We start from the raw sequence: 23,605 nt of genomic DNA on the forward strand, positions 1-23,605 counted from the left end.
GTTATGTCATGTTTATGACGGGTGTTATGTCATGTTTATGACAGTCTTATTCAACCCCCTTCAAATAAAGTGTTACCAAATAAACTTGATTGATTGATTGTTTCTCAGATTCGGACTCCTTGGATCCGGACCTGGCTCGGCTCAGCGCGCTCGGCTTCGCCGGCTGTCTTTCTGTGGTTCGGTATAACTCCATCAGCCCTCTGAAAGCGGCTCTGCTCCACCCGGACACCAGCCCAGTCGTCGTCCTCGGACCTTTGGTCCGGTCCAACTGCGGCTCGTCAGCTTCAGCCAATCCCTACTCAGCTGAGAACACGCACCACCTGTCAGGTAAAGTTGACTTCAGCTGTGTTATAAACAATTAATATATGATCGAGGAAAAACAAACATTTTGAACAGAGAAACTTTTATTTTGCCGAGTGAGAAGGAACTCAGGAAATTTACTTTTGTGAGTTTCTTCAACTTTTACTGCAGTGAGAATCTGACATTAAAGTTAAATCTCTCACTCTGTCTTTTTCTGTGTCCTAATAAGTGACCACACCATTTTCTGTCAGGAAAGTGTGTCTTAAAATCTCTTATCTGCTTTGAGAAACAATAGAAAGTTGGATTGTGACCCGTTTACGTTTCATACAAGCAACATGAAAGGTTTTCTGGTTGAAACCAGTTAAACCAGAGAAAGATAAATTAGATTCCCCCTGCCTGATTTAATGTACTTTAATGTTCAGAGTGTTTCATTTTCTCAACTGCCTGCATTTAAATAGTTTTCTTTCTGTTTGTTAAAAATAATCCTAGATGACGGATCGATCTGTGCATAAAAAAGCGTATTTGGGCCAGGGTTCTATTGACCAGCAGATGGGCCTCGGTCGGAGCTCAGTGGAGAGTTTTTATCCTCAGGCTGCAGCTGCAGATATGATTCAAAAACAAGCACAGGCCCTTTCTCCTTGTTCTGGAAATAATTGCCCAGCCTTATGCTCTCTTGATTCACAGATGGTGTTTAAGTTATCAACAGATGGGCTATACATTAATATTTACAAAACAAATGTTTCTTAGACAACATTTTCATCGTCTTCTTGGAGATTTTTCTGCTCTGATCCCAAAAGGTTTGAGATTTTCAGGCTTGGAATGATTTTTATCTAGACGCACTTGAATGTATTTAGGACGTTCTTTAATCGGCACAGGATTAAAATTATACATGTAAACTTAAATACAGTAACTATAAAACATATTTACAACCACTGGGTGCTTTATCTGCTTTTACAAATCAATCATGATCAACAATTTTTGGCATTAGTACACACACTGGAAACCATCTTAGAATAGAATAGAATAGAATAGAATAGAATAGAATAGAATAGAATAGAATAGTCACTGCATAAACAGACAATAAATACACATGCAGGTCAGATACACATCTAGAAATGTAGACTATGTACACAGCAGTTTAGGAAACAACAGAAGACCAAAGTTATTTCACACCTTCCAGATCTCAGTAAATTAACATCTCAGCTTCATAAGATGCATTTCCGTTTTAATATTTTAGGAAGTTTTCCCACCTGATAGTCTGATTGATTCAGTTCTATTGTTGCAACATTTGTTAGATTTTCAGCTGCTGCTGTGTCAAAACCTGTTCCCCTCCTCGCCTGTGGGGGCGCTGCACCAAGAACTACTGAAGGAAATGACAGAAAAACCCCTGAACAAGACACTGAGCGCAAATTCCTAATTCACAAACTGTAAACAAAAAAATGGAGTAGCGTCAGATTTTAGTGGTTATAGGATTTCTGTTTTGTCTTTGGGAAAATACCACAAGCCATTTCTCGCTCTGTGCTAACGCTAGGCTAACAGTTTTTTTTGTTATTATTATTTACCCAGAATGCCCTGCACTGTAGTCCATTTCCCCACTTTGGAGTGGTCTCCGGTCCGCTTGGCGTTCACATTTTCATTCAAACTGCACCAGGGTTTACTTTAACTAGGCCGAGACCGAGGTTTGTAGGCGGACCAGAGTTTGATTTGCATTCACACCTCCCCAGGCGAACCAGACTTAGTAGGAAAATGGACTAGAGTTTGATCAAGTACTCTCTGGAAAGAAAAGTAACTAATTTAAAGTCAAGTTCCTCAAGAAAATCTGCAAATATTTAATTGCAACTAGGTGGGGATCAACTGTACTTAAAATTACTGTTACTTATAAGCCGATTGTTTTTTTTATTAAGTCCTTGTTTGCCTTTATATTGCTGTTTTATTAGCACAATCTGGTCATCACTTCTGCTGGCATGTCTTTGTCCTGCTCTTATTCTCATTAAAAATACTCTAAATCTAGTTTCCTGTCACTCTTCTTTACTGTCTCTCTGCTGCAGACCAGTCTGGTTCTGTTGGTTCTGGTCAGCCTCTGGTGAACGCCATGAAGTCGGACTCGGCATTAATCGGAGGTAGGTTCTCCGTAAACTATCAAACTTTCCCCACAGCAGTGAGAAATATCCCATCAGAAATACATTTCATTTCTCCTCCTCTGCCTCGGTTGGAACCATGACCGCTCGACTCGAGTCGCTTAAAATCGACTGAATCTTTGCGACTTTGGCACTCGGCACACAAAGAGCGCAAAACTAATTACAGCTGAGCTGAGTGGAGAAGCTTCTTTCTTTTCCTCTGTTATCTTCAAATGTTTCAGGGCTGTAAAACCAAAGATACTGAGAGAAATTGATTTCAGACTTATTCTGGAATTCCAATTAATATAAACTTGGAGAAATGAGCGAACTGACTTACGGTTAGCTGAAGAAACAGACTGCAGGGCAAAAAGGGACGATTTGACCACGACATGCTGAGACCAACTGCTGGATTCACAGAGAATGAGCCGAGTTCAGGCGATTTTTACATTTTATGCATTTGGAGAATAATTGCCTGCCCTCTCTTCAACCTCAACATATCTCTCTTTTCTTTCTTTGAAAATTTAATTGACCACAAAAACGATTACAGTGCATTTATACTCATGATGTGGAGTTTCAGCGCTGTGGAAATGTCAGAGATTTCTTCTTTTGCAGTTTTTTTCACACATAAATACTTCAAATCATCAGTTATTCTAGTACTCAAGTAATCTATCGATATTCTGACAATCGATTAATCGAATTGGTAGCTATTTAAGCTAGTAAAAGAAATACAAAAAATTAATTAATAAGGAAATATTTTATTGCTTTAAATGCAAAACTGTTGAGACATCATTTTAAGTCACAAGTCTGAAGTATGAAAAAACTTTTTTAAGTGTAGAAACAGATGAGAAATACATAAAACATAAAAATAACTACAAACTAGCTGTGCTGGTGTTGAAGTCCTGGAAAATGCTTGAATTTCAGGTGCAAAGTTAATTTATTTGTGTTCTCATATTAACATTTACATTCATATTTCAGAAATGAGAATATATTTTCAGACGAGGCTCGTTGAGTTTCATGTTCAAATGTCCGTTTCATTTGAATCGACTAATCGATAATGGAACCGGTATCGATAAATTCTGTAAATGATGAAGGATTTCTGACGTTGTCGGTTCTGTGTTTCCGGGCTGCACAACCCAAACATCGTCTCTGTGTTTGCGAATGCTCTCTGCCCTGCAGGTGTCATAGCGGTCGCCATCTTTGTGATCGTTACCGTCTTCGCCATAACCGCCAGATTCCTCTACAGGAGAAAAGAGACGTATCGGAGTCGTGAGGTCAAGGCGGCCAAGCAGGAAGAGAGCCAAGATTTCCACTACAACAACCAGACTGAGGGCCGGAAAAACGCCTCTGGTGAAAACGCCAAGGAGTTTTTCATGTGAGCGGAGGCCGACGCTCCGTGTTCATCCAGGAGGAGGCCGCGGACAGAACCGCGCCTCCGGACTTCACGCTGCACTACGAGCCACTTACTCTCTTTAATGGATGCAAAAATGGACTCGTAAAAACACGGAACAGCACACAGTTTTGACCTTTACTGTATATTGTGTAAATATGGAGCTGAGTTGTTCACATCCTTGTTTAAGCAACTGTAAATATAAAAAATGTAAATGTGAACATTAGTGGAAGGTGGTTTTATGGGCTGGTTTAACTTCTGTGTTTGTGATGTTCCTGACGTGAGTTTTAGGGCCACATGACGAAAATAAAACATTTACAGTTACAGAATAAAGTCATAAAACTGAAATATATCAAAATAAAGTCATAACATTAAGACTTCATTCTTGAAATATGACTTCAAGTATTTCCACTTTATTCTCCTATTATTTTCTATTAAATAATTTGTTTATATTACATTTTTTTTACATAAAGTAATTTTATGACTTTAATCTCCAAAAATTATTTAATTATGCTTTATTTGATTTGCTTATGTCACACTGTCAAAAATAATTTAATTTAAAAAGGAACTTTATGACATTATTCTCATCTTATTTCAACTTTATTCTTGTATTATTTTTCCACTTATATAATTTGTATATCTCACAGTGGAAAACATTTTAAATAAAAAAAAACTAATTTTATATATTTATTCTTATGTTATTATATATTTATTCTTATGTTATTAAAGTTTTACTATATTTTGACTTATTTATATCACAGTGGAAGAATAAAAATAATTTTGACAATATTCTCAAAATATTTCAGCTTTATTCTCAAATTGTTAAGATTTTATCCTTTTAATGTCATTTTTAAATTTGATCTTAGTGTGGCCTTAATACTCCGTCGTGCTCATGGCATTTTTCTGTCGGAAGAAAATGAATGTTTGCGTATGTAAAGGGATTTTTTTTACCTTTAACCAGGTTCTTGAGGAGTTCGTCTGAGCTGCTGTTTGCTCAAATGCAAACCTTTTTATCGTGTGTGCTGCTTTGTGAAATGACAATGTCAACTCTTCAAATGTTTTGAACCCTTTTTGAATATCTTAAGAGGACATGTGGGGTTGTGTGTAGTAATTACGAATAGTCACTATTTTACCTGCAGTAGCCAGCGGTTAGTGTGATCCAAGTTTAGAAAATCTTACTAAGTGTTTTTTGTCTAGTTTCTAGTGCGAATATGTTAGCACACTTAAAATAAGACAAAACTAACAAGTAACTTTTTAGCAAGATAAAGGAGCTTGTTTTAAGTAAATAATTCCTTAATATTGATTATTGCACTTATAACATGGGAAAAATATGTTGTTAAACAGAATTTAACAAAAAAAAATTCTGTTAAACGTCAAGACCTGCTGAGTTAACCTGAGAGTAGCCGTTAGCTTGAATCGATGTAGCTCTTAGCTTCCCTCTGAGTAGCCGTTAGCTTGGTTCCAAATAGCTGCTAACATTACTAGCTCATGAGAGTTTAACATTGTGGCGGCTGACTGCAGGTAGGATACTTACTGCTCATTACTAACTCAGCAACCCCACTTCAGCTATCAAACTATATCTTTAAGATTTAAAGTACTTCATGAATCACCTGTCCTAAAAAATCTGAGCAAAAGTTCAAACAAACATGTTTCTTTAGGCAACATTTCAAATTACAGAAATATTTCCCTTTCTTTTTATGAGGCCAAAGGAGGATTTTAAAAATGCACAAAAAATGAATGTTTATTATCAAAACTGTCCATTAACCTAATAAAAAGTCTCTTCATGAGGTTGCTAGGAGATCAGTGGAGGTCTGGTGTCTCTTTTTTATCCATCATTTGTTGTTTTTTTTGTTGTTGTTGTTGTTTTGTGCAGATCACAATTTCACTAATTATTTTCCAAATTATATCCAAGAAAGAAAACATTTAAAACGCTAAATATCATTAGCAAGACGCTAATGCTAATTCCTGTAATAGAAAACAAGAGGAAATGTTGATTACATGTTGGATTTTAGCCCCAAAATGTTAAAGAATCCCCATTTATTTTTTAACTAATTTAACAAAAAATTGAAGTTGTGATCTGTTGTGATTCAGGTGCTCAAACATTTAGTTCACCTTTAACCTTAACCTGTAGATGTGTGAGCCAATCACAATGCAGTTACATTCGTCTCCATATTTTTTTGTTTTGATGTCAAAGTAAACTGAAGGTAGTAATTTGGTTGCTACTTGTTGCCACACCTGTTGTGTTTTGACCTTTCAGATCACTAATGGATGCACTTCCTCGTTCTTTTCCAGATATTAAAAACAGAAAGTAGTGCATGGAGTTGAGCGTGACCCAGATGAGCAGGATCCAAGGTGCAGAAACTCAGGTAGATAAGAAATAAAGGGAACAGATTCAAAATTTTTAACAGTTACGGATATTTTAACACGCAAAATGTAATTTTTGTGAAAAGGGGCAAAAACTTTTTACCACTTTGCTGAATCAGCTTTAAAGGGATCCACGGCTACTTGAACATTTTGGCCTAAATATGTTGTAATTTTATGTTGTGATCTACTGTTTACTATATTAGCTGTAGCTAACAGCATTATCAGGAGCTAACAGCATTAGAAGCAGCAAACACAAAATCAAAACAAAGAGGAAGATAATAAATGGATGTTTTACAGGCACCATGAAACATCTTTCTATTTTTAATACACCATTTTAATATATTTGAGGAAATGTTTTGATTTTTACTGTAAACAGCTTGAGTTAAAAACTGAAGCTAGTTGCAGCAAACAACAATCTCCTTCTATGTTAGCATTTCCAAGCAGCACAAACACCAGATTTTTCGGCCAAATATCTTTTCTTTCTCAATTTGATCATTGTCTTCTTCATTTCCTCTTGCTTTCTTTTTGAACGCGCTCTAAATCAAGTTTTATTACTTTTATTGGGCAATAATTACTGTTCTGGTTGGATGAAGCTAGTTCTGTAGCACCTAGCATACGTCATCTACCCAGAATGCATTGCAGCATAAACAATATAAAATTGTATTTACATTTATAAAAACTAAACAGCCTACTGCATTTTTACTGTATGGTTTTTACATCTGAAATAAATGTTTTCAGATAAAGGCTGTTGCTATCGCTAATTGTGGATCCCTTTAGCATAGCTTCGTTTAGTTATATGTGGAATATGCCGTTAATATAACAAAATTAGATCCATGTTTTATACTCAGATGTTCAGAGTATAAAACATGATTAATATCATTATCTAGATTAATAATATCATTATCTAGATTAATATCATTATTAATCTAGATAAATCTAGATTAATAATGATATTTGTTTGATTAAAGAGAGAAAATACTTTTCAGATTGCAGCTTAAGCTAGCACTAGCTTAGCAATGAGACCATTTTGTTGGGGAAAACCTTCTCCATTAGGAGATATAGTGTATTATTTCTGGACTAAATTAGCACTTTCCACATAAAAAACAAACTTCTGTGGCTTTTAATTATTTCTACTCTGGTAAGTCGTCCTTGTTTACCAAATCTGCCATTTTATGCAGAAGATAGTGAGATCTGAAACATGAATGAATCACAGCATCTTTCACGTTCATATCAATAAAATGTTTTAGTTTTTTTTCCCTTGGAAACTTTTTAAAAATATCTTTACTTCATGTTTTTTATACAAACAGTAGTGAGATCAAGAGCAGTGGGCCTGGAGGAGGAAGAGATCTTTAAAGAAAAAACATTTTTAAGGAGCGTTCAGCCAGAAAATCTCCATAAAATACCAACACATTAGATAGTTCTTCTAACTGAAGTCGGCACATGAATTAAACATTTTCATGTGTGATTTTCTTCCAGCGACTTTTTGCTGCTGCGCTGCTTTTTTTTTTTTTCAGTTATCAAAAGGCATCTTCAAAGTCCTTCTCTCCCCAATCATGCAAATGAGCAAAACACACATCTGTTTTGAGGGTCCGCTTTTCTCCGGCTTTTGGGGAGATATTTTTTTATAACTAAGGGTTTGTTTCTCTTTTTTTTTTTTACTTAGTTTTTTTTCTTTTTTTAGCTCTTTAGGAACGCCTTGCACAGGATGTTCGTTCTGTTGTGATTTTCTTCCCCTCCGCGCCTGCAGGGAGCTTCACATTCAGGCTTGCTAATGGCTCTGAAGAGCAAAGCTTTTAACACTGACAGTTGACTGCATGCAGAGCTGGTTAATGTGCTTCTGAACCCCTAATCTACTTCGATCTTGACAGGTGGTTTGTTTGCTCTTGTGATGAAATGAGACAGGAAGATGGCCTGAAAGGCTTTCTGAAGCAATCATGGTACAAAAAGGAAAAAAAAAAAACGTGATGCAAAATGAGGAAATGTGACTTAACTCCACCAGCTGAGAATCACACTCTAATGACAAAAGTTGGTAAATCCACAAAGTGAATAATTCATGTCTCAGTTTGAGTTTTTATCACTGCAGATTTGGTATGATTTGTTGTATTTTTCAGTTTGATCTTTAAAGAAGAGAATATTTTACTGTCTCTGTCAGTTCCACCAAAGATTTATCATGTGTGTCAAACTCAAGGTTTGAGGGCCAAATCTGGCCCGCCATAACCTTTTATGTGTCCCTTTAGACTCATAAAAGATAACAGTTGTTCTTAAACATTATCTTATCAAACAAACACAGATTTTATCTGTTTACTGTCAAATTACATCAGAAAAAATTTACGCAAAATCAATAAAACGCCACACTATTGCATCGAAGTGATGCTAACTCCCACCTGCAGGTGGCAGTGTTTCTTCTACTGCCTCAGCCTTACTAGATGTCAAGTTATACTCTGTAACAGTTTCTGTTTCAAATGTCCGCGAAGTTTTGTCAATACCCTGCTAATGTACATTTCCACTAAATAAAAAATGCAATTAAAATCACAAAGATGAAATTTGCTCAGGCGGTAAGTCGTTAAAAAAAAAACATGCTACTCTCTGAACCTCAAGCTACTTCCTGTCGTCTTCTTTGTAGTTTCTGCCAGTAGTAACATCTGGTTTTTGATCTTTCGACTCTTGTGATGTGAAAAAAGTTTTCCCACTGCAATTTAGCAAAATAAACCAATTTTGATTCAATCATAAAACCAATTGACGTGTTTCCATTAAGTGAATTTATTTCCAAAATGTCAAATTGCACAGTTATATGGTCAATCGAAACACAGCTCCTGATTGTTATGAAGAATAACAAAAAGTGACATTTACTGCCATATGTAAGCAAAAATATGGCAAAATTTCTTGCAAATATTTCTAAATTAGCATCACAAAATCTGTGATTTTTTTACTACAAAAATAATCACAAATCCTGGAGAGACTGATCAATCTGAAAATATGATTTAATATTACTTAGTTTTAAGTAGTACTTATCAAATTCAGATGGAATTTTTGATTAATATTTCAACAATTTAATGAGTTTTATCAGCACATTCTGGCTCAACCTTTGACAGCATTCATGAAAATGAGTTTGTAATCTATAAAATATTGTAATCTACTGTATTTCCAAACGTATTTGCTGGTCAGCGTTCACTCACATACGAATTTGAGTGACAAAATATCGCTAAAAAGCTCTTTATTTGGAAACCATTGAAGAAAACAAAAAGATAAGATATTCCACTGTCGAAATTGTAAGTTTTTTTCCATCAAAGTTTCACCTTTTGCATTGATAGCAGCTATTTAGCCTCCGCAGACGAAAACCACAAGACGTAGAATAAAGTTCAAGGTAAAACAGTTGAACCAATGAGCTCTTTAGTTTACTTAATTAAATGAGCCTGATACTCGTTTAAGTCTGATCCCCATTTACATACGTTCACATTTACAGTATGTGCTCCTTCCAGTCGTACCGTGGGAGGAAGCGCATCCTTCGGTGCTGACATTTCTGACGGCTGTTAACATCCCAGAGATGAGAGGAAATATGTAGATGCGCGCCGCGTTGAGGAGCAGTGGGTGTCGGAGTGATTCTCTGTGAAGAGCCACTTATCCTCTCTGCCTGTTTTAATGTTCAGGCGCCGGAGGATACGAGATGATTCACTAATCCCCACTCAGTTTATCTAAATCTTACTGGATGAGATCAGAGCCCAGATGCGAGGACGATAACTGGCATCTTAAGCATATGTGGGAATATCATTATGATCAGATACACTCAGATTTCTGAACTCATTTGTGTTGAGTGCAGCAAACAGAAAATGCTGATGTTTCATCTGCAGCTGAAACATGGCACAGAGTTTTATGTTTCATTGGTTCATGAAGAGACTTTATTGGTGCGTCTTTGTTCCTCTGACATTCTGCAAACTCTGCACCATGTTCTACATATACATATATGACATTGTGTTCTTTATTTCTGTGTTTAAAAGTAGCATTTATCCTGTATAAAGATGATTTATGTCTATCACTAAATCAAATTGCACTTTTTCTTACCATTATTCTTCAATCTCTAGTTGATAGAGTTGGTCATTCTCAGGCTGATTTCACACCTGATAGTTCAGTGGATTCAGTCAATTTGGAACCAAAGCTGCAACATTTGTTACATTTTAAGATGCTGATGTGTCAAACAAACCAAACCTTTTGGAAAATCTGTTCCCCTCCTCACCTGTGGGGGCACTACACCAGAAACTAGGGGAGAAAAAAACATGAAAATCTCTGAAGAAGACACTGAGTGCGCTTTTTTCTTCACAAATCAAAACAAAAAGTGGAGTAGCGTCAGATTTTAGCGGTTGTAGAATTTCTCTTTTGTCTTTTGCTAAAGATCTCGAGTCATTTCTAATGCTAGCACAAGGCTAACATTAGTTTGTTTTGGTTATATTTACCCAGAATGCCTTGCGTTACAGTTCGCTTCCTGCTTTTGGAGCAGTCTCCGGTCCACTTGGCGTTCACATATACATTCAAACCAAATGAACCCAACTTTCTAGGCAAACCAACTAGAGTTGGACTAAAGTGGACTAAATAGGGCTTGTGTGAATTCCCAGTTACTCTCAAACTGGTTGTTAATCTAGCAGCGTAGGTTTGATGAATTAGGGACGATTTCCCATAGCTGTCAGCTACCCAAACCAGAGACCATCACTGTTCAAATCCCTCTTCTCTATAACATCTACAACACACCCATAATGGCTGCTGGAAAAGACAAAGTGTCTTGTTGTTGACTTAACATCCAGAAACTGCTTTCTGTATTCTTGTTGGATGTGCAGGAGGCTCCACTTCTGCTTTTCAAAGATGTGTGGTCATATAATTGCGCATCTGTTTGCAGCTTGCCTGGATTTAAAGTAGCAAGACTCCATAAAACCACTGAAAATAAGAATTATTTTATGCAAAAAATGTAATGAACATGTTTAGTCCTGTCCTGATCTGTTCAATAATCAATAATAGGTGTTTTAAATAGGCCGCCCAGATCCTTCTGAGTGTGAGAAAGATCACATGTGAATCAGCTGCAGCACGTTAATTGCAGCTCCGGAGCTTTGGGAGTAACTGCTGATTGACGAAATCTTTTCCTGGGCCAAACAAGCCACTTATAGCTATTCAGATGACTGGCTGTTCATCCATTCAATGGTGTTTAATTGAAATTACACCAGTGATGTTTCTGGCTGCCGTGCATGAGCAACAACCCAGCTGCTTGCATCTTCCTGTATGACAGGATGGCCTTTTAATTACAGCAGCCCCGCCTTTTCTGCTTCAGCTTCCCTCATTACCATGCAGATCCGTCTCTGTGAACCCATCCTCACCTCTCCATTACCTGAGCAGACACTAATACAGCTGGATGTGGTGGTAATTACAGTGCAGGGCTGCTGTTTACATGGCTGTCCAGGCGTGGAGGCGAACAACGCAGAGATTTACGGCAGGAAAATGACCCAAATGCCAGGAGGTGGAAAGACCAGAAGCAGAACATACGAGTAAAGATGAAAGAACCAGACGAATGTTTCCTGTATGACATTTAGAGACAGAATTTATGGAAATTTACACTTTGATCATGTTATAACATTAATATCTACTCAAAAAGAAACCAGCAGTGGTGATTTGACTCATTCATGAGCCACAGAACTCCATGCTACTTCCTGTTTGCTACAGCCGTAGCGTAGCATCAACATCAGGTGAAGATATGCTTTAGTCTGGTTGATTCGCTCCAAACCAGTAGATGGAAAAACCAATTTGCATTTTCTATGTGCAGAATTTTAAAAGTTCACTCAAAATTTGCAGATTACCTTTCGAATATCTGAGCTTCAGTTTTGCAGTAAGTGACTAAGTTGGAGGCAGAGAATTAATAATCTTTGCTCCAGTTTGGATCCTTATTGCAGATAATGATGCACCTCCTTAGGGAACAAATCCATCTTTACCTCAGAGAAAAATAACATTTTGGACTCTTCTCACCAGCTCATTTTTAGATTATCGCTGCACACCTGCAAGGCGTTTGTCGTCTTCCCACTGGCTATAAATACAGCCAGGCTCCTTTGTTCTGTGACAGCCTGCCGTTGTTGTTTGTCGGGCCTGTTTCCTGCAGGATCCTGGGATTTGGATGTTTGGACAAGCTGCCATCGCAACTCTTTGAATCTGTTGTAAGCAAACACAGTTTTATTTACTTATCTTCGTCCTTCAATCCGCGAGTCTGTTTGGGTTATTTTCATTTCCTCCAATACAGCAGCAACAATTTCCAAAGAGAGAGAGGTGAAGTTGACCCAGCAAAGTAGAAAGGGTTGACTTTTTTATGTGTCTTCGTCTTGGGTAATTTTAAAATGACCCAAAACCCTGGCAAGATGTTTTATATCATTTTGTTTGGTGCGATTGCAAATTGCACTCGTCATCCTCTCCTTTAGTTGCTGGAAACAGCTTGTATCTGCAGAAAGCAGATACTGTCAACACCAGGAAAATGCTTGTCTTCTTGCACCAGAAAACTTTTTAAAGTCTTTAATTTCCCAGCTTTGAAGTTATTTTCTAACCCATAAAACTTTGAGTTTATTTCCACATTCAGCTCACCATTTATGCTTTGAAGCCTAGACAACAAATAATCAGTGATGGGCACACTTCTGCTAATACGCTAATAGCAGAGCTAGTTTTTGGATTAGCGCCCTAGCTAACTTTGAAAACTTTTAACACACTTGGCTTTCCTTAAATTAATTTTTTAAAATAAATCCTAAAGTCCTAATTTACTTTACTGTAAATTAGGACTAACTTTAACATAACTTAACATAACTTAATTTCCATAAAAAAAGAGATGAATCTGACTGCTCTGGATTCAAATTCAACTTTTGAGTTAGCAGAACTGAAAACTTTGAGCAGAACAAACATCTAGATGGAGTCAGGCTAACTAAAGCTACCTTCGTTTTTACAACAAAGAAGAGTTTATGATATAGGCATACCATAAACATCACAGTATCAACACAGATATTTTATTTCACCATTTGGTGATAGAAACCGATATTATAGGCGAGCTCTGATTTGACCACTGAAGACGAGTCCACTGACTTTCTGTCTGAGCTTTTACTCTGAGAACCTGATGGAGTAATTGAGCGGAGCTGCTGTGTGGTTTCTTCCTTCAGCGATACGGTTTCTGGTTGGATTTCAGGCTGTTGGTCCAGTTTCTGAAGCCCAGGGGGGTAAATATCGATCAGGGTAGCAGGGTGGTTTCTCACACAGCTGCCTGCAGCCTCGAACGGCCAACTGTGGATTTACAGACCGCCAGCGTTATCCCAACTTTCTGTCCTAAAGAGCTGGAAACACTGTCTGCTTGAATGGCCTATTTCTATAATGTCGTATAGAAATACATAAATTAGCAACCAGAATGGAGAACTGGATAGATTTTATTGACAGAATTTTTGGTTTTTGAAGATTTAATTTTTGGAAAACCAGTTTGTTTTTTTCACCAATGAGCTCTTTGGGTTTCCATATTTCAGAGTGATGTCAGCGACAGGGCGGCCATCTTGTTTCACAAGCTTACAGCTTCTGTTTATTTGGGTTTTGAATTCAGAACAACTGCAACTAAATGTTAGTGTCAAACTAAGATTTTTCTCTTTTTTTTCTTTTTTTTTTTACAAAAATAGTCATAATGTCACAAGAAAAATGTAATATGGCAATAAAATCAAAATAAAGTCATAATATGAGGAGAATGAAGTAATTATTTTATGTGAACTCCCAAAAACGACAAATTTTTCAAGCTGTTTTCTCATTAAAACAACTTTTTCTTCTTCATTATCCTGCTAATATTATGACAGTAGTCTCATAATTAATCAATATTACTCCATCTTACAACTCACCGAAGGGGCGACTGAAATAAAAGCCAGTTTTTGAAAATATTTTTTATAATTTGTCACTTTGTTTTTATGAAAGAAAGCAAGAAATTCAGATTTGGTTTATATTTGTTTTTATTTTTATCGGCCATCCAGCTGCAATAGAACATTACAGATTAACTGTTTCTACACAGGAAAAGTAAATTATTTGTTCCTAAAATTTTCAGTTGTTGCACCTGAGATTTAAAACAACTGAAAATATTATGTTTTTTCCTGAGTTTATCATTTTCCCCTTTGGGAGCCTCCTGCAATGGAAGATTAATGTTTTAAGGTTTATACATCTTTACCAGAGGTGCTCATGAATAGGAAGGCTGCTGTATAATTGTTTTTTATTTTGGTGCATTTGAGGATTTGTTCCTTTTTGAAGCCAGCAGCAGTATAACACCTTTCCAGCTCAAACCGTAGCCATAAAAATCCCAGATTTCCTGTATATTTTAAATCTTATCACAATTTGATGCAACCTGAATAAATCTCCTCACCTGCCCAGACGCCAGCTTCTCCATGTTTTCTCTAAACGAGTTGGAGCGGGAGGTGACATGCAACGCACCGACTCTTTATGAGACTGACACATACCCACATAATTATCCCAGTGGGACGCCTCCATTTCCCTCCAGGTATCAGCCAAACTGTCCCATTACTGTAAATATCATGAAGCTTTTTCCAGCTAAACACTCTCATTTGCCCTGTGGCACACCTGCCATTACCCTCGCCCACAAACTGACATTTACAGAAGCTCTTTATTCGTTATCTCTCAGAGGGAAATGGGGAGCTATTTTCTGCCCAGCTGAGGCCTTTTCTTTCTTTTTCTTTCTTTATTCTCCTCCAAATTACCGTCGTACATCCTGAGCTTCGTGTTTCAGCTCCATCTCATTGTCAGGATTCACTGAGCTGACGGAAAATAACTGATGTGAGCACAGGCTGCTACACCAGGGAAAATGTAGATAAAAAAAATAAAAACAGGAGGAGTACATTTCTGCCAAAAAAAAATCTGGATTTCTGAGACTGATCTCTGGAATTTTCTAGAAAAAAAACTAGGAAATTTCATAATTTGAAAAGTGGAAAATTTGTGAGAGAAAAATCAGAAACAATATAATCAGAAATATTATATTCTTTGAGAAAAACAATACATTTGTTTTTCTCAAAGTTTGTATTGAGAAAAACAACATTTTTCTAACATTTTGTTTTCAGAAAATTTCTAGAAAAACATAAAAAATTGGAATTTCAAAATTTAAAAAGATTCTAATAGAAACATAGAAAATTTGTGATCAATTTCAGAAATTTCCACGCTTTTTCTAGAAAAATTCTGAGTTTGAAAAGTCAAACATTTGGGCGAAGAAAATTCTGAAATATTGAGTATAATCTCAGAAATCTTCTAGAAAAAAAAACAAAAAATTTCTAGAAAAAACAAAGCAAAAAAATTCAGTTTGAAAATTAAAATAATAAAAACGGAAAATTTGCCATCAGACAATTTTTTTTAAATTGGAAATTTCTGGTTTTCAAAAGTGAAAAGTTCAACATTTGAAACTCAAAAGTTACATAAAGTTGAAAATTTAAACTTTTAATAATTCCTGAGATTAATCACAAAACTTCTAAATTTTTCCTATCAGATTTTCCACTTCAGAAATTCAATAAATGTCCTAGAATTTTTCTAAGATTCATCTCTAAATTGCAGATTTTTTTTCTAACAAATTTGTGACTTTTCAGACTAAGAAATTTCCAAGTTTTTTTATAGAAATTTTCTGTGATTTGTCGTCAAACTTCTGAGTTTTTTCTGGCAAATTTTCAACTTTTCAAACTCAGAAATTTCAAAGTTTTATCTAGAAAATGTCTGAGATCAACCTGAACATTTCAGTTTTCCTCTTTGTATTCATAATGGCCCTGATGCGCCGTTGTAAGCTGCCTATATTGTCCAGTTCATATTTATTTATATTTTTATCCCGGTGGAACGTAAGAGTCGCGGTGAGGAAGTTATTCTGACATTCTTGTGTTTTCCTTGTGATGCTCGGAGAACCGTTTCAATGAGTCGAGGTTCACCGAAACACACAAATCTCCTCTCACCTTTCCCTGTTGTGACAGTTGGATTTATTCTCCGAACCGCCGGATACGTAAAGTAGGTTATAGTCAGCTGTAGCTGGAATCATTAGTGTCAACCGGGCCTGCTGATGCTTTAAAAGGGCAATATATTCACCCCGCAACGAGGCAAGAGAAATGTTTTCCAGCTATAATTTAAAGCCATGTCTGCTGAAGGGCACATGAATAATGCATCCGTAAAGAGATCTATTTAAGCTGAGATAGGGGTTTCTGTATTTATTTGTTTTGCTTACAGAGAGCAGCACAGCCGACTTCCAAATGCTGTTTAATTTTCCCCAACAGGCGGATTTTACAGTTTAAAAAGTGTTACTGTTTTTTAGTTTTATTTTATTTTGCAGTTTGAGAGTCGCAGTGAGAGAGCAGCTTCGATTAAAGTCGGTGCAAATTAAAGTGACTCAGCGTGCAGCAAAACCAGAATCGTGTTTAATGCTGAATCAGGAAAGATGTTTAACACAAGCTGTGCTCACAGAGTAAACCTGTTTAATTTGATTTTATGTAATAAACACAACATATTTACAGCGGTGGGCACATTTCTGCTTTTACGCTAATAGCAGAGCCAATTTTACACTTAGCACTTTTGCTAACTTTGAAAACTTTTAGCCTACTTAGCTTCACCTAAATGAATATTTCCAGGTAAATTGTGAAATGCTAATTTACTTGTCTGGGTTTTTTGGACACACTCCCGCTAATAGCAGAGCCAGTTTTTGAATTAGTGCTTTAGCTGACTTTGAAAGCGTTTAGCACTCTTAGCTTCCTCTGGATTAGTTTTTCTGGGTAAATACTAAGAGCGCTAAATGTTTTCAAAGTTAGCAAAAGCACTAAAGAAAAAAAATTAGTTCTGCTATTAGCGGGTTAGCATGAGTGCGCTAACAACTGCTCAGTACAAATGCTGCTTTTTGTTTAAGCAGGGATACAATAGTTTAGTTTTATTTCATTGTGACTTCTTGTTTGTTCATTTAGTTTTTATTAGTCCTTAGTTAAGTTTAGTTCTAGTTTAGTTCTTCTCATTAAAATGAGCTCAGTAATTTTAATTTACATGATTTATCATTTTCCTCTTACTACCAAAAACTGGATAGTAAAAGTCTTCAGTCTAGTCAAGACTAGCTCTTTATTTTGAAGGATAGTTTTGTTTAAAGACTTCATAATTCATTTTATTTATTGTTTCTGTTGTTTTATTTATTTATTTGGATATTTAACATGTCTTCCAGGTCCAGGCTAAAATGTTAATTATAATTTAAAGCTTATTGATATTTGGGAATGTGTTCTGGTATTATTATTACCATTATATTACTAGAAAATGGTTTCAAAACAACATTATTATCATTTAAGACAATTTAACGTCCAGCAACCGCGTCTCTTTCGTCGTCAGACTCATCCTCTGCTTTGCCTGAAATCTCTCCAGAATCTTGTTAAAGTTTGTGGCTACAACATGACAAATTGTCCAAGAACAGAGTTGAAAGAGTAAGAAAACTTTTAGAAGCCTCTATAGTTGCTCTGAAATGCCAAAGGCGGGTAAGGTGAACCTCAAGATCCTGATTGAAATTCAAGAGTCCTGTGAGAAATCCTCCACCGCACCGAGTGACAAATTGAAACTTAAAGAGAGGAAAGGAAAACAACTGTGATTGAGCGTTGCGTCCGGCGCAGACGTTGTTTTTTATTCGCCTCTTGTCCCATAGGTTTCTCTCGCTTCCTCCCTGCGATCAGACGAGCTGGTATTTAAACTACAGAACTCCCTCTGAATGTTTCAGTTACGCAGTGAAACTGTTCCACCTGAAAGCAGCTCCCGGGTTCCTGCCCATCCGGTCGGAGCGGCTGTTAAAGTTCAGCCCCGCCGCCGCGATGCTGTCCGTGTCCCAAGGTCAGAGCCGCGGTGATGGATTACCGCTCCGCGCCGCTCTGGAATCTGTTGGACAGAGACGGATTTGGGTGAATACGGGAGAAATTGTGATTTTTCTGCAGACTGTTTCGCTTCGGAGGATCAAGGAGCGCGAATGAAAAATGACCTGCGTGTTTTTTCTTGAGTGTGACAATAAACAACAATCAGAATCACTTCGATCAGTTTTTACATCAAAGAAACAAGAGTTTATCATCTTTTTTTGACATTTTTATAGACATTTATGATAAGGCCAAAAAAAAAAAAAACAGTTTGTATGGACGTCTTCCTGAATCAGTTTTCTGTATGTTGCTGCATCTGTTTCAAAAATGGCAAATAACCCCATATTAAAGGTGATCTATTAGGCAAAATTCATATTTTGCATGTTTTTGTTCTTCCATTTGAGTTTCCACTGTTTCGAAAAAACAGTCAAAACACGTAAAAAAAACAAAAACAAAAAAGAAAACACTCGGCTATTTTTTGGCAATAAGTCAGTGTTTTTTGGTGTCTGGAAAATGAGCCGTTTCAAAAACTTCCAGATTGTTGAGTCACACTGCACTGTTACTTGGCAACCCCTTGAGCTTAGCCCTGTTGCCTAGCAACCCAGTTGAGTTCCAGGACGTTTAGACAGCTGGTTTTACCGCTGTATGCGCTGTACAATGGCTGCTGGAAAAGACTAGTGTTTTGTTATTGTCTTTCCATTATATTTATTGTCTTTATTGTCAATAAAGACTAAAATGACAAGATAACTGACAAGTTATCTTGTCAGTTATAGCTGACAAGATAACTGACAATAAATAATATATCTGACAAGATATATTATCTTGTCAGATAATATGTCTGACAAGATATTGGTTATCTAATAACTTGTCAGTTATAACTGACATAGATAACTGGGTTGAAACTGGATTTGACTTTGAATCTTAACATTTGTTGTGAATTGGCGCCGTAGAAATAAGCTGATCTGCACTGCAAAAACACAAAACCTTAACAAATTTGTTGGTCCAGTTTCTAGTGCAAGTATCTGAGTTCACTTGAAATAAGACAAAAGTAACTTACGAATAACATTACAGCAATAAATAGAAGCTTGTTTTAGGTCAATCATTCCTTAATATTGATGAAAAAAAAAGTACTGGTTCCTCTGGTAGATTATTCCATTTATAACATGGAAAAAATGTTGTGTTATAAGTGAAATAAAAAGCCATGGAATATCCTTATTTCTATCTTCAGTCCTGGAGATTTGTTGATCTAATTACCTGACGTACCGTAGGAGCGGCAGCTTTACCTCCAGTGTGACCCGTTGGAGCCTCACAGATCCTGGATAATCCACCTGCCTGAACGCCGGGATCTGCCCGTTTGCTCAGCAGAGGCATAAAAACTCCAGATTTGCCGCCTTGGGGTATTTCTTCCCTGTGGTGCCGGAATGACAGCTTTATCTTTATTGTATAAATTCACAATCAAGCAACACATGAAACGACCTCAGACTTCCTGCGGTTATTTCCTGACTGGATGGAGTTGCTCTGGGAGGAAGAAGTGTGTCAGGAGGAAACCTGCACTCAGCATTCTGCAGGATTCTTATTGTAATGTCAGAACTGTCAGACTCAAGATAAAAGACCATGCTCTTGTTTTTTTGTTTTTGTTTTTTTCTTTTTTGGCTTGAACTTTGCAAAATCTCCACATTTGTTGGCTTCTTTTCATTTGTTTGTTTTCTTTTACAGTATGTAGCTGTCAGATTTGCAACAAAGCGAGTTTTTCTCTGTTCGCACAAGCAGCTTCTGTCAGATGAGAGACCGCACAGTGCTTCAAGTTCATAACAACCTTGGGTATCAAACACGGCTCCTCTTTTTGAACCAAACTCAGCAGCTTTCTTCATCCGCTGCTTCAACAATCTGACATTGATCAACTCTGAGACTCCTTGTGCCACATGGAAATAGTTTCTCTGTAAATGCTTCAGATTGAGCTGGTTACGTTAAGGAAACAATCAATGTTTAGTGTTTTTACATCCAGCTTGTTTGCTTCTTTGGATCAAGAAATGTCCTCACTGGCTTAATTTCATACTTTATTGTAAGTTCAAACCTGTACAACAAACCATCTTTGTAGTTAAAGATGTTCATTATTTTTGGAAGTAATCATGGAAATGCTAAATTCTCACTTATTTAGTTTATTATCTTACATTAGGCTTATTACTGTTATGAAATATGACTTCAGTGGCAGACCGCTAACTACAAAGTTAGCTTTGCTAAACCTAAAGCACCAATCATAAACATTAGTTCTGCTAATGCTAATGTGCTACACTAACCGAATATTTAGCAGAAGCTAATGCTAAAGCGCTAACTTCAGTTTAATTCATTGTATTTGTGTTTATATTTTGTTCTCTACCGTCCATTCTTTATTTTTTTATATATGTTTGTTTGGAATAAAGTTATTAGGTAATTAAAAAAGAACAGGAAGAGAGGAAATGGAACTGCCCTTCAAAATAAGAGCATGAATATAAACATGAGGAATTCTTAATAGTAGATAACCAAAACTCCAACACTTTTGTAAACTTTCATTTCAATAAACTGTCATATAAATAAAAGTTTAGAATTTATTTAGGGGAAGCAAAATGCGCTAAATGTTTTCAAAGTTAGCTAAAAAGCTAAACAAAAAAATGAGTACTTTAGCTCATTAGTGGAAGCGTGTCGACCGTTTACAATAATTTTCCGCATGGAACTAATGAATTAGGAAATTAAGACCAATAAAAAATTTTTTTTTGTTTGAAATAAAGTTATTGAGGGGAAAAAGAGACAACATGAGTGGAGCAAACAGAACAGTTTCACCCACTTCAAAATAAGAGCATGACTCTAAGTATCTAACTACTTGAAGAACCTTTAGCACTCCCACATTAGCAGACGTTTCCAAACACTTCATACTGAAAGTAAAGGCAACTCTTGCTGCTTTCAGTCTAAAAACATTTAATTCTTTCATTCATTCATGTTTTCTCCTCTCATCCAAACTGAGAACATTTCCTCCAAGAAAGTAAAAAGTTTTCCCATCAAACTCCTCCGACTTTGTTCTCTGGCAGAAAAGTAGTTCAGCCACATGTCTGCCGAGTGAACCCTGCACAACAACGCGTCCGGCTGCATCATCCTCCTCCCGATTGTAGTGAATCGGTCCTGTTACTGTCTGACTGTCAGCCTCTGTCTCTGGAGCTCTTCATCGCTCTTCATCACTCCTCAGAGCCTCCACAGCAGAAAAGTGGCTGAAAGATCAGAAGTGGAGGAATATTTTTATTTTTTTCTACAAAGGGAGCTGCTGAAGAGGATACTATTCATGTTGGGTTGTACAGATGAGAGCGGAAACTTTTCAGCAGATTCTTCACATGCTGCAGCTTTCAAAGACAGAAAGCTGAAACTTTCTCTGTAGTTTTTTTTTATTTTCCAGGGGAGGAATTGATGTAAAAGCCGATGTTAAGTCTTTTCTGGGTGGGCGACTGATTTCTGTCTGAGACGTTCTCGAGACGAGGCGTTGTCTCCTGTAACCGGATTTTCTTCATATTATGAAGCAGCCAAAGCTTTGTCGCTAAATTGAGCTTTTTAAACCCAGTAATTTACACCTTAAAGGTGCAGTGTTGTGTGTTATACGTGCACTTATTTATACCATACCACAAATAACTGATTTAACGTCTTAAAATTGGGCCTCTGTCTCTTTAAAAACTCTTTCTGAAACTCCGCCTTCAGGAAGTCATCACAACACGGCTCCTCCATTAACCCTTTAACAACGTTTTTACCAGCGTGACTGAGAAGTATAGTGAGCTCAGCAAATGAACAGTTTCACCAGGTCTTTGCCAATTGCTGCTGGGGGAGGAGCTTCGTCCTCGAAGGCGGAGCTAAGTCCACCCAGGCGTTTTGAACAGCTGAATGGTTGCCATGGAGATTAAATGATTTCTTAAACTTGGAGGAAGGAATCAAAGCAACACTCCATGTATGTTTTTGATGAGGGAATAACATTATTTAATAAAGTAAAGTTCAAAAAAGTAAATTTTACACAATACTGCCCGTTTTTTAAAGTGACAGAATGTGACTTTTGACACAGTTTGCATATAATTTACCACCTTTTGCAACTTGTTATCATGCTAAAAGCAGAGCCAGTGAGTTTAATTTTTTGCTTTTTGTGGCTGTAGCACATTGTGTTTTTCAAATTATATAATTTTTTCTAATCCTGATAACTTCCTTGTTTGCGTCAAACGTTTTACCTGATGACCTGGGAGATTCAGAGCTGCTGATAGTAAATGAATTACTGCCATCTGCAATCGTTGCTCCTCCTAAAATCAGCTTCTCAAAGCGTTTTCCAGAAACGAACCGCGGCGTCACTCTTAATTGTTGCATTCTGCGCCGACATGTTAGCGGGAAACGATCGGCCCAGTCGGTGAGAATTAATGCAGATCTGCTCACATCCATCTTCTCCCTCTGGAGATGAGAAAGCGCTGATTGCATTCTGTCCGGAAATTTGATGTAGATTAAAGAAAAACGCTGATTTCTGAGAGATTATTGAAAGTGGCATGTCAACAAAACAACGGCTGGTTGGAAACTTCATTTCAGCTCCAGTCCTGTTCTTCCAGACCCGCCTTGGCCGTGCCGCAGTAACTGCGGCCTTGATTGTGCGCTGAACAGCTAATTAGGGCCGAGTGGGAGTGGATTTGTGTTCTTGGCGAGCGATGAGACGGGGCGACTCGCAGAAGGTGGAAGACAGATTACCCATGAGCCTCTGGGGCCTGGCCGAGGTATGCGGGTGGAGCAGTGGGTGGTCAGCGGCTCGACACGGTAACAGGCTGCGAGCCGAACGGCCTTCTGGGAAGACGGCAACACAAACTGCTGCATGAATGGGAAGTGTTCAAACTCGTGATTTATGTCGCCTTGTGTTGTTTTCACATCAAGCCGGGATATGAAAGTAAATGATATAGTAAGAGAATAAGGAAAAACGGCTGGTGTTGTGAGAGCATTATCGACAAAGAGCAAATGGAGGTGCAGACTCATTTGTTCAGCCTTTTTGTTTTTGCTGCAGAGAAATGAGAAGGAATCACAATTCAGGCAGGAATGACCGAACAGGGACGGCGCTGAGAGGAAGCGAAGCTCCTGGGAAATTGAAATAATAAAAGCACCTCACCTGGAAAAAGTCCTGGATTGATTGCCTTTCATCGCAGTGATGACTGTGTGGATAAACACAGAGGCTTCTGAGTGAGGAGGATGGAAAAACTCCGCCGATGCAGCAGGATGCACGGAAACTCTTCATTTATTTAAGTAATATTTTTTCATAAATCTGCCATTATTTTTTGCTGAAGTGCAATAAAATAGTGAAAAATAAACATGGAACATTCTCTGCTTATTTATTTTGAGAGTGATTATGTTAAATCTGTGGTTTAACATAATTACCGATTCACCAATTGTTGTTTATCTCCTGTTGCCTTCATACAGCAGCCAAATACACCCAGGTCCCATTTATTTGTTTGTTTTCCATATTGCGACCCAGATCTGACTTTTTCACAGCAGCTTGAGTGACCCACTTCAGATATTTTTCAATC

General features: G+C 37.2%; 1 protein-coding gene and 1 long non-coding RNA gene across 5 annotated transcripts in view; one reads left to right on the plus strand and one right to left on the minus strand.

Moving 5' to 3' along the window:
- The window catches only part of LOC103138018 (contactin-associated protein-like 4), a 118,228-nt gene extending 94,919 nt beyond the window's left edge, over nt 1-23,309 (plus strand). The window contains exons 23-26 of one of the 4 annotated variants that reach the window (XR_001662096.1): nt 109-327; nt 2,349-2,420; nt 6,097-6,170; nt 23,089-23,308. Coding sequence is in view for 1 of the 4 variants with exons in the window: in XM_007552078.2 (XP_007552140.1) it covers nt 109-327; nt 2,349-2,420; nt 3,594-3,793 (491 nt within the window). In the remaining 3 variants the exon portion in view is untranslated. Of the gene's footprint in view, nt 1-108; nt 328-2,348; nt 2,421-3,593; nt 4,158-6,096; nt 6,171-7,471; nt 7,648-23,088 lie in introns of those variants that run through there. The other 3 variants (XR_001662095.1, XR_001662097.1, XM_007552078.2) reach the window with 3 other exon arrangements.
- Nucleotides 18,525-18,708, minus strand: LOC107836232 (uncharacterized). Its single transcript, XR_001662098.1, has 2 exons — nt 18,675-18,708; nt 18,525-18,620 (listed from the first exon to the last, which is right to left on the minus strand). It is a non-coding gene; the product is annotated as an uncharacterized LOC107836232 (long non-coding RNA).
- Nucleotides 23,310-23,605: the final 296 nt, after the last annotated feature.

The sequence above is a fragment of the Poecilia formosa genome, unplaced genomic scaffold (genome assembly GCF_000485575.1).
Source record: "Poecilia formosa unplaced genomic scaffold, Poecilia_formosa-5.1.2 Scaffold45, whole genome shotgun sequence".
Taxonomy (NCBI): Eukaryota; Metazoa; Chordata; class Actinopteri; order Cyprinodontiformes; family Poeciliidae; genus Poecilia; species Poecilia formosa.